Below are 11165 nucleotides of genomic sequence, written 5' to 3'. Positions count from 1 at the left end.
CTCTCTCTCTCTCTCTCTCTCTCTCTCTCTCTCTCTCTCTCTCTCTCTCTCTCTTTCTCTCTTGACTGCCGCGTGCTGAAAAATCGGGGAAAATCGATTGTCGAGACCAGGCGCGGCGTCGACCGAAACGCCGTAGCAGCTGCTCCTGCTTTCTCTCTTTCTCCCCCCTCCTTCTCTCTCTTTCTCTCCTCTTCACCCTCTCTCTATCGCTCTCTCTTTCTCACTCCTCGTCTACCTCGGTCTCTCTCTGCAGTCGGCTTCCTCTGTCGCACAGTCACCGGCTGTCACGATCCCCACTTCTTCTCTTTCCTCCGTCTATTCCGCATCTCTCTCACACGAGTGAGATCCTCTCTTTCTCTCTTGGACTTTTGAATCAGCTGCCTCTGGCCTCTTTCTTTATCTCTTGTTTTCCTTTTTCTCTCTTTTTTTCTCTTTCACTCCTCCTCATTCTCATTAGTAAGCTTATAAAATTAAGTCTCGTTGGAAACTCCTTATAAGTTGGCAGAATAAACTCTTTATAAAAATATTAAATTTCTAATGAATGTGGAGAAACGTTTCTGTGAATGAGAAATTCCCAAGCACATGCTCGCGATGATTCTAGCAGTCTAGATTATGAGAATACTCCTTTCGGGAATGGAGCACTCCCGACGTTTCGAGAAGAGGAGAAGAAGAATTTCTATCGTAGACGAGAATGCAGCGGCAGATAGAAAGTTGGCGGTAGATATGCAGAGCGATGACGATGATTCAGGATATAACGATGAAAACGATGAATCACCAGCAGCAGATTTAAACAGGCTGTATAATGTATTCTAAATGCGTTCGAAACAAGGAATGATACTTCATTCTGTGCAGACCTTGACGGTCCTTTTTTCCTTCTTGGAGAAAATGATTTCAAAGTTCTATCTTAACATTTCAATTACAAACGATAAATATTTAGATAGATACGTTCGTAATCCCGTACGAATTGCCGCGATGCGATAAGAGAGATCCCGAAGTCTAAGTCTAGCTGAGGGCAATGCGAGCTCTCTGCTTAATAATTAACACAAATGTTAATACAAACGATATTGTGAACAAGCAAACATTCACCTTCGTAACTACGTAGAACTCTCGTATTGCAGCTGCAGCTAAACCAGCTTTCCGTTGAATACCTTGTTACGAATGATACCCGCGTTCTGCTTTACCGTGCTTGGGTATATTCGGTATTCTATATCTGCTTTATACTCGGAGAGAATTTCCTAATCTAATTTTGTACTCGGATTTATCGTTCCAATTTCTGCCAAGTCTCATGGAAAATCATGCGATGATAACTCGCGATTTTTCACCTTCCCCTCCCCCTTGCCACTTACTTACCTCCTTCGTCAGTCATCACCGTCACGGTCGACGCAGGTCCGTGACCCTCGGGGTTGAATACCTGCAGAGAGACGAGGTATTGCGTGAAAGTATCCAAATTGTGAATACTGTGATTCTGAAAAAGAAAAAGCACAGTTTTTTTCTTTCTTTTTTTTTTTGTTAGCTTCTCACCTAACAAATAGCGTACTAAGATGAAGTGTCACGCTACTTACGTCAACAGCAGGATCACGAATGTAAACGTTTTTCATTTCTTCATCCGCTTTCTCGCGTCGCCGGTACCCGATGCGATACCCAAGGAACTCGCCATGTATGGTGTCGCGACTCGGTGGCTTCCACGCCAGATAAATAGACGTCGCTGAGGTATTGTGTGCCGCCGTGATGGTTGGTTTTCCTTCTGGTACTGTAAATAATCATATATATTGTACGTAAATCCTTCCAATTCTAAACTTCAGGGGAGGAAAACGGGATCCCAAAAATGGAGACATGAGAAAAGCTAATCCTAAAAAAGTACATTGTTCGTTCGAAAGAGAAAAGTATTACGTCCGCATGCATTTATGAATGCAATACGTATCTCGTTACACGAGGAAATTCGCGCGACTTCGAGTGACCAAAGCTCATCTAAATATCGTATATGTTTATTCCATGCGAGAACAGATTGTTTTATCCCTACGGGAAATCTCGATGAAGCGGTTCTCTCTCTCTCCTTGTTCTTTTCTCTTTCTGCCTTTAGAGTATTATTATTTCTGTTATTTTCACTAATATCTATAGTTCTTCATTTTATTTCTGTAATGTATTATTTTGTTATTTTGTATTAGCTTTGTTATTATTTCTTTATTGTTTGCAGCTCTTCATTTTTATTTGTAATGTTTTATGTCTTTTATTTTTTATACGTTTTTTTGTTATACGTTTATTGCGTTGCTCTCTGCTTTGCCTTGTATTTAAAATTTTTAAAGAGGGTTTGCTCTAGAATTAAATTAATCAATCAATCAATCGATCTCTCTCTCTCTCTCTCTCTCTCTCTCTCTCTCTTTAAAGTATTATTATTTTTGTTTCTTTTGTTTATTATTTTCATTATTACTCATTATCTGTAACTCTTCATTTTATTTAAAATATATTACATCTTCTACTTTTTTATATTTTCTTTTGTGCTTTTGTTGCATTACTGTCTGTTTTGTCTTAAAGTTCTTAGAAGGCTTGTCCTAAAACTAAAATAAACGCTCAATCAATCAATCAATTTTTCTCTCTTTTTCTTTCTTTCTTATCGAAACATTTTAATTAAACGTTAAATATTATATACTATCCATAAAAATCCATCAGTTGAAAAAAAATCTGATTCTAAAGAACAAAGCGATATGATGTACTGTAAAAAATAATATTTAAAGTTGCTGCGAAACGCAACGTTCGGTCGGAAATCGATAATTGTGATTGAGTCGAACACGAATAAATATGTAACTCTCCTGCCCCCTCCCCCCCCCCCTGCTCCCCTCCTTCTCTTTCTGGATGAGCAGAGAAAAATGAAAACGTAATATTTAATCGACAATCATGGATATAAATTTTCAAACTCTTGGAAATTTCAAGTTTTTTTCCCATGTTTATGGAGGAGCGCGATATAAAATTTTGCAGCCATTCGTACATATTGTTGACGCACGCGCGAATGTATTTTACGCTCGACATAGAATGTATATTTCCGACGAAATCATTCGATCTATGTTAACAATATCTCTTTATATACATACGCACGATCGTTTACCAGCATACGTACCATTTATTGATCTCCTTCCCTCATGGAATTGTTTTCGAAATCGGACATTTTTAATTCCGCGTTTCCACGTGCATATGAATCGCATCTAAATCCGCATATCGCAATCCACATACGTGTGGTAAATTGATATCTTTTTCCATGTCGTTACATGTAGAAAAATGAGTCGATGGAAGCGACTGAATTTTTTCGCACCCAAAAAAAAAATATATATTCGTTCCATATTCGTGAATTTTTGCCGTTATTAAATATCGTTTTCTTCGCGCGCGACGCGTTTCACACATACGAGAAACACCGCGCGGCTATTCAATCTCCATGACGTCGACCGAAATGCACGGGTGTGAGCCGCTAAAAAATGGTCGTGTAATAATTTTAATGCTGGTGTAATTTGTTTCAGGTTGCCTTATCGTGAAGGCAAGGCAGGTGAGGCTCGTTGTTCTCAGTTACGGCAGACGACCCAAGTTCGAAATAATTAGCATCCGCGTGTCACTTTTTGAAACACCCCCATCGCGCTGTCGCGATATCGCGTCGGCACGTCGAGTCGCGTCGGCCGACTCGGCCGCGGGGGATGAGAAATTATCGCAGAAATTATACCGAGACATTTAATGCGCGTTGTGCGTCAGTGGCCCTCTCAGTTAACCTGACCGATCCAACCGTCGTGTTTAAGGCGGTGAAAACGTTAATTGCACGATAACGAAGCGATTAATTGTGCGAAGACGATCGCACGAAGCGTTAGTTTTCACAAGAAGTGAAAAAATAAGAGATTTTGTTACGATAACGAACAATTTCGTCATCAATTTAATTAATTAATTATTAATTATTTTATTAATTAATATTTAATTACCCTCTATCTAACAATCTATCTTTATATTTTGTAAACAAATAAAAAAACTGATCGTTAATTTATGATTTCAAAAAAAAATAGTATTGAATTAATTATATCTTTGCAATTATTTCTGCACTGAAAAAAGATGTATGAATATCTTGCATAAAATTGCGCCATTGATAAAAATGTTCTACTTAATTATCAGAAAAGAGAATAATGTGTGGCGTACAACGATAAGCTGATAAGTGAATTGAGTATTAGTAGAAACAAGTGAAAAGTGATAAGTCGCTTAGGTAGTCTCCGCCCCTTCACTTATGTTGGGCAATTTAGCGCCGCGATAAATGCAAGCTGCACTTTTTACCGGTGCTAAATCTGCGTTAACTTATTATTACTCCGTCGGCGTGTTTATGACGATAGCGTCGGTTTTATACTTCCGTGATATATTATCGAAGTACCAATTTCGCCGTAAGCGCTGAAACGCTTAATCGTGACAAACCGTCCGCGTAAACGTTGCTAATATTGTTCTCGAAATCTACGTATCGGCGTAATAGCGCCGTAAGTACACGAGCGTACATATTACATGGCTTAGCGTGCGAAATTACGCCATCCCGATCGAAGTTGGCGCTTTACGTAGTGTATCCCTTCCCCTCTCCCGTAATTAAACTGTAATTATTAATTTTTTTCTTAATTCTCGTTTGCGCTTTTACAGGTAAAACAGGTAAAACAGGTGGGTTCGTGTCGAACTCGACTAACTTGAGTAAATGAATGATAAGAGCGTAAAAATTGGGCCGCATTGTCGGGCACGACACGTTCGAAGAATCGCGGCCTGATTTGGTGCTTTCAGACGATTCATTATTTAACCGGGACGCGACAAAGTATTGTCGTTATGTAATATCAAGATGGAAAATAAATTACCTCGGTCATCCCGTACTATAGAGATTCTTCGGGTTTCCATCGCTACGTCGAAACGTGACTCGCGGAAAGGCGCCTTTATTGCATTTGCCGAGTCCCTCTACTACTTTATCAACCCTGTCGGAATCGAAAATAGTTCGCACAGCAGACAGAAGCTACCGCTCTTTCCCGATTCTCGAGACGACTCTTGCGAATGAACTTACTTAGGATCCCGACCCATCGGATGTTGCGGCAGCAACAATGCGATTCACTTCTTTTCCTTCTCTATTTCTCTTTCTCTCTATCAGTCTCTTGTTCGATTTTTAGTGAGAAAGGCTTCGTTCCCGTTTATTCCACGCCGAAGTTCATTATATTGAGTGCGGGATATAGTATATCTAATCAATGAGCAAATTTCTCGGTTAAACCAATAGACGATTAAAGTGCCTTGAGTCCTTCATTTATCGTTATTATTACAAGCGGTTGTAAATCTGCTCAACTTGCTCAATATACAGAATTAACAATGTGACCAGTGAATAATCTCCTTTAGCGAACATAATCGATAAATTATGATGGAATGTTGATTGACACATAGACACATCTATCTTACACGGATAGAATAAGTTTGTTGAGATATTTGAAAGTTTTTAGATACAGATCTGAAAATAATTTTGTTGGCTCATCAAATTATGTAAGAATCTCAAGTATGATGAGCAACACTTTAAAAAGTTTTAACACTAGATATTAGTTTGAGTGTCCTACATAATTATTTTAATGATTCAACTATTTTCTGATCTGTGCTGAGCTAAATTTAATTAGATTTTTTAGAAAAACAACTTCTTTCTGTATATAAAATTAGAAATCCAGAAACTGTCATTGCTTGTAAGTAATGAGAGAAGAAAAGAGTCAAATTTTGTTCCTTGTTTGTCCTACATAATTATTTTGATGATGCAAATTATTTTCAGATCTGTGTCTAGCTAAATTTTACATACTTTCGTAAAACTGTACTTTCCGTGTATAAGTTCTCGTAAAGACATGCTCTTTCATTGAGAAAATCTTATAAAGTTAAAAATCTTGAAAGTGTCTCTAGGTACTTATAAATACCTAGAGAAGAATTAAATTGTTAGATAATTCAAATTTACATTCAAATTTACATTCAAAATACAAGATTGAATGTTACGTTTGATCTGCGGATCATCGTTGCGAATTCTCACAGAGATATGCTCTTACACTGACACCGGCGGTGACCGAAAAAAAAGGTGAGCGGTGAGTTGCCGGGTGAGTTCCTAGAATTTTCGGTTTGGTTCTCCGACTCGCTGGCGCGAATGAACTTACCAGGACGACGCAGTGCCGACGGGTGTCCCGATGGCTAATTGGTAGCTCGGTTACGCTGTATATTTATGGCGAGCGGGGGCGAACGAGGTCCGGAAATGGATACGAGGACCGTGATGCCGTATACGTATTTGGACCCGGCCGCGAGGTAAAGTGGTAGTAGAGAAGTTTCGTCGGTCCGTGCCCTATTGATCCGGGTGTACGGAGGGAGGTGAAAGGGTGCTTTCATTTGAGCCATCGTGAATTCCCGTGCCGTTGCCACACAGGCAAGCGACCAAGCGACCGAGCAACCGAGCGACTACCATCGGTCCAGATCGACCTATCTACCTACCGGCCGGCCTACTGCGTCCGATATCCACGAATTAGAATCATGAATTAGAATCCGGTAGCATAAACCAATGCGCGGCGGGTTCCACGATATCACCGCGTTGTTCGTCGTTTCGTTTGTTTGCCGAATGTCCGTCGAATCTGTCGCCGAATCTATACCGGACTCGCGCGATGGGATCGCATGCAACGTGACCTGTCTACGCATCTTGTCAATATTGACGCATTATTCACCACTCGTACGATCGTTGATGTCGATGTGGGCATATCGACTGCCACATTCCGTTTGCAAACTGAAACGAATCGCGCGTCGCGCCGCACCGCACCGCAGTAACCGAGGAAGATATCGTTTTTCGAAGAGTGCATCAACAGTGTTTTCCGTTAAAGCCCGAAAATGCATCGTTCGTAATTAAAAACGGAAGGAACGAAAGTGTGCCGCAGATGGAGAAACGATGGAATCTATCACCGTTTTGAAAAATTACAAACCAAAAAAACTGTCATTCTTTCCCCGTATTAGTATACGTACAAAAGAATATAATATCTTCTATTACTAAAAAGTGATGGCTCAATTTTTCTTCTCTTTAAGTAATGGTTTTTAACAAAAAGTATTTTTTAAATAATATTAAAATATACTTATTATAAAGAGAAAAAATATTTGGTGGAATTAACTGGAATTCTGATGGAAAATGAATAAATCTAGAATTCTAATGAAATCTATTAGATTTCTTGTTAAATTACTAAAATTCTAGTTGAAGTAATCAATATTTAAAATTTCCTTGGTTAAATCTACTAGAATTTTAATAGATTAATTTTAACCAAAAATTTAGTAGACTTAATCAGAATTCTGGATTGTTCATTTTCTACTAAAATTCCAATTAATTCAACCAAACATTTTTCCCCGTGTAATTTTAGGAAAACTCGTTATTATGTACTCAAAATATCAATTTTCTTTTGAAGAATATTACAATATTTATCGAAGAAATGACTTTATATAATAAACAAATCGAATTTGTTTTAATTGAATGAAATTAAATTGAGTAAAATTTTCAAAATATATTTTGAATAAATTTGATGCTCTTGATGAGCTTCTGATAGGTTTGCGAATATATGAACTTTCAAAATACTTGAAACAAATAATTATTACTTGTGTAGGTCCTACAATATATATTTTTCTATGTGTACATCATTCTTCTCCCGTCTATTTGTCTCTTGGAGAATGTCGTAAGTGACGTACGAAACGTCATTCGCAGAAATACATTCGCGGAAATACTTCGTTTCTCCGTACATTGCAGTCGTGCACACCGTCGATTTCGAGTGCATGCGATACTCATTGCACCGACAACACGAATATATCGCGACCGCATTTCATCCTCGCCGCCGCGAACCGGCTTCGCACGACGAACGTATCGTTTTTCGATCACGCTACGTCCCTCGAAAGAGTTTTTTTCTTTTTCCCTCTTTTTTATTTTAATACATAAAAATTCCCGCACTGTATCGCGTTACTTAACATCACGTAAAAACAAACTGCGCGTGTCCCAGGTTCAACAATATTATATTTCTCGATATGGTATTCGTTAACTGGCGGAAGGACCGATTCGAGCGCGATCGAATCTAAACTACCGTGGGAAAACGACCGTATGTTGCAGTCACGTAACGAAGCAACAAAAAAAAGAGAAAGAGAGAGGAGAGAATTATCTCGATTTTATCGCGAGCGTTATCTCGAAGCGTTAATTCAGGCACAGCTGATGGGATCGCGTGCGATATTGCGACGGGAAATTACAAAAATACTGACGTCAATGATACGCGAATAAAATTGCGCGTAGGATTTCGCGATTTATCGACGTTGGAATAATATCACTGCCGAATTTTTTTCTCGAACCGTGTCACGTATCAGCTCATTGACGTCATTGTTTAAATTAATTATTAACACGGATGTACGTACGAGCGCACTTCCACATATGGAGATATGCGAAATCCGGCTCGGCAATGCAGATGTGTCTCGATAGATAGATAATTATTCCCATCTCACACGACGGAATGATGAGCCATCGTTGATGAGCTACTATCCGGTCATGGTTATGTGGCTACGTATGTATCTAATAAGAGTTGAGTTTGCATACAATATCCGTTTGCGAAATAAACCTGCAACGTAATATCGCATTTCAATTTTTAACGTGAAACATCTCGGAAACAGAATCGAGTTCGGAACGGGAGTATAAAATAAACCCTTGTTGATCCACGAAGAGAATGCATACATTGAAAAAAGAGTCGGGTTGGATTAATTGGAACTCTGGTTAAAAATTGACAAATCAGAATTTTCTTGATTGAATCTATTATAATTCTAGTTGAGATAACTAGAATTGATACGATTAAAATATTCTGGTTCGTTCATTTTTCAACTAGAAAATTTTCTCAGTGTAGAAAAGCAATACGTTCACTGGTGGAAATATCCTCGGTTCTATATACTTAATAATATAAATTTTAATGTAAGTAATATTAAGTGAAAATCAACTGAGAAATATTTAACACAAATTATAGAGTTATATTCTTATCTTAGTGCTTAATAATATTTACGTGAATTTTATAATTTCCAGTTCAAGCAAACGTCGATTATTGACGAAAGCTGTACATTTACACATGGAAATATTCTCGATTCAGTATAATTACAGCGGAAAAAGAAACTGCATTAATTAGAATTCTGGTTGAAAATAGATAATTCAAATTTTCTGATTCAATCTATTATGATTCTAGTTCAGATAACCAAAATTCTGATTAATGTAATCAGAATCTTCTGGTTTATTTATTTTCAGCAAGAAATATTTCTCAGTGTAATAAATATTAATTTAATAATATTAAGTAAAAATTCACCGACAAATGTTGAAAAATGAGGTTTAATTCTGACTGTGTTTCAAGATCGATAAATAATCAACGCATAATTTACTTAAAAATTATAAACTTCACACAAAAATGTTATTAGACAAATTCCGTTTCGATCAAATGTGATCTTCTTCACTTATTTGTTTTAATTTAGATTTCTGTTATATAAATTTAGATACTGCGTTAGGTAGTTGTGCAGAGAAATGTGACACTGAAACTTGTTGCAATATAATAGGGACGATATCCAAAATATTCGGCAATCGATACATTCAATTTAAAACTTAATTAGCATGCTATTAATATAATATTACGTGGTTAATAATGTAATGTAATATGTTACCGCCCTCTCTACGATAATATAAATTAATGTGTAAATAATTAAGAAAGGCATGTATGTGAATGCAGATATGAGTGAATATATGAAGAATGTCAAATTTCCTCTTTCCAATCTCTAAATAAACTATTAATTATATTATTAAATGCGATTAATTATAATAATTTGTACAAATTTGTGTAATATAAATTAAATAACTATTTTTAAAATATGTAATATAATATAATATTATTAATATAATAAACATCGCGTAAAATGATCAGAGATATTTATATTCTAACAAGCGACATAATATAAACTAAATATTAATAAAACCTAATAAAATTAATAAAACCTATATAAAAAATTCGTTAAAAATTATATTCCTCCTATATATGTGTGCAATATTATAAAATCTATCAAGCATCAATTATTCTGATTGACCCTGTAACATTTCGTATGTACTTTATCAATGAATGATCAATGCACAAAACGTCGAGAGAAAAAAACCTAGTGAACTGCAACAGACGCGAATTCAGTGCTTACGCGTTTACTCGTTCATCCATTAAAAATTAACTAGGATTCCATCTACGAGGGTTACATTCCACGTGCCACCTAATTCTCATCGGACCACGAGTTGGCCCTTCGCATGCACGCACGCGCGCGAATAACCCGGTAATTGGGGCCTGCGATCAACGACGCGCGGGAATCCAGGTCGAAAAGGGTTGAGAGTGTGGAACGACGAGATGGTCCTCGCACTCACAAACTTTGTCGTCCGTGGCGCGTATATATGACACGTTGCTGGTCATTCTCCCGCGCTCGACGGAATTTATAGGGTCGGCTTGGCCTGGCGCAAGATTCGCTCAACCTATTTCATAACGTACGGGAGAATGACGTCGAGGACGCCGGCGACGAAAGAAAGGATCTGGGAAATGCAGAGAGATAGAAAGAAAAAAAAGGAGAAAGGTAGAAAGAGAGAGAGAGAGAGAGGGGAGGGAGAGAAGGGACGAATTAGCAAACAAAAGGAAAAGAATAGGCTCGACTTGAGCTTGACGCTTCCGGCTGCCGGCTGCAATTAGCGCCTCTTTAGTTAGCCGTCCTGAACGATTCTTCTCGCCTCTCCGGATGCCAAGAACTGGTCGTGCCGCGCTCTCAATCTTCTCCCGTCCTCGTCGCCGCTGTATTCTTTTGAACTTTCCTCCTTTCGGCCAGAATTTCGTCACTTTCTTCCGCGTGTCGTCGTGAAACGCTTTGGGCCCACCCTCGGGAAAGCTAACGACCAGAGGGTGTCAACCATTTAATTTAGCATGACGCCATTCAGCGTCATCGTGGTCGACAAACTTCGTTTTGATAGCCTGCGGGAGATGTAATTTGGACGATTGAATCGGTTTGAAGCACAGATGTACGCGACGAGAGGATATCCTAAAGCCGATATTGGTCCTCACTGGGAAACTTTACTATCACAACTCTCTTGAAGAGAGAGAGAAAGAGAGAGA

At 38.1% G+C, this 11165-nt stretch overlaps 1 protein-coding gene across 1 annotated transcript in view; it reads right to left on the bottom strand.

Annotated features, from left to right (window-relative positions):
* Positions 1 to 11165, bottom strand: part of LOC108689926 (tyrosine-protein phosphatase 99A) — an 80845-nt gene that overhangs the window by 22987 nt on the left and 46693 nt on the right. The window contains exons 3-4 of the mRNA XM_018196907.1: positions 1563 to 1750; positions 1351 to 1465 (exon numbers count right to left, since the gene is read on the bottom strand). Of these exons, the coding sequence (XP_018052396.1) occupies positions 1351 to 1465; positions 1563 to 1750 (303 nt within the window). The remainder of the gene's footprint in view (positions 1 to 1350; positions 1466 to 1562; positions 1751 to 11165) is intronic.

Source organism: Atta colombica, unplaced genomic scaffold (assembly GCF_001594045.1).
Source record: "Atta colombica isolate Treedump-2 unplaced genomic scaffold, Acol1.0 scaffold281, whole genome shotgun sequence".
NCBI lineage: Eukaryota > Metazoa > Arthropoda > Insecta > Hymenoptera > Formicidae > Atta > Atta colombica.
The sequence above is the reverse complement of the archived record's forward strand: the minus strand, read 5'-3'. Positions and strand labels throughout refer to the sequence as shown.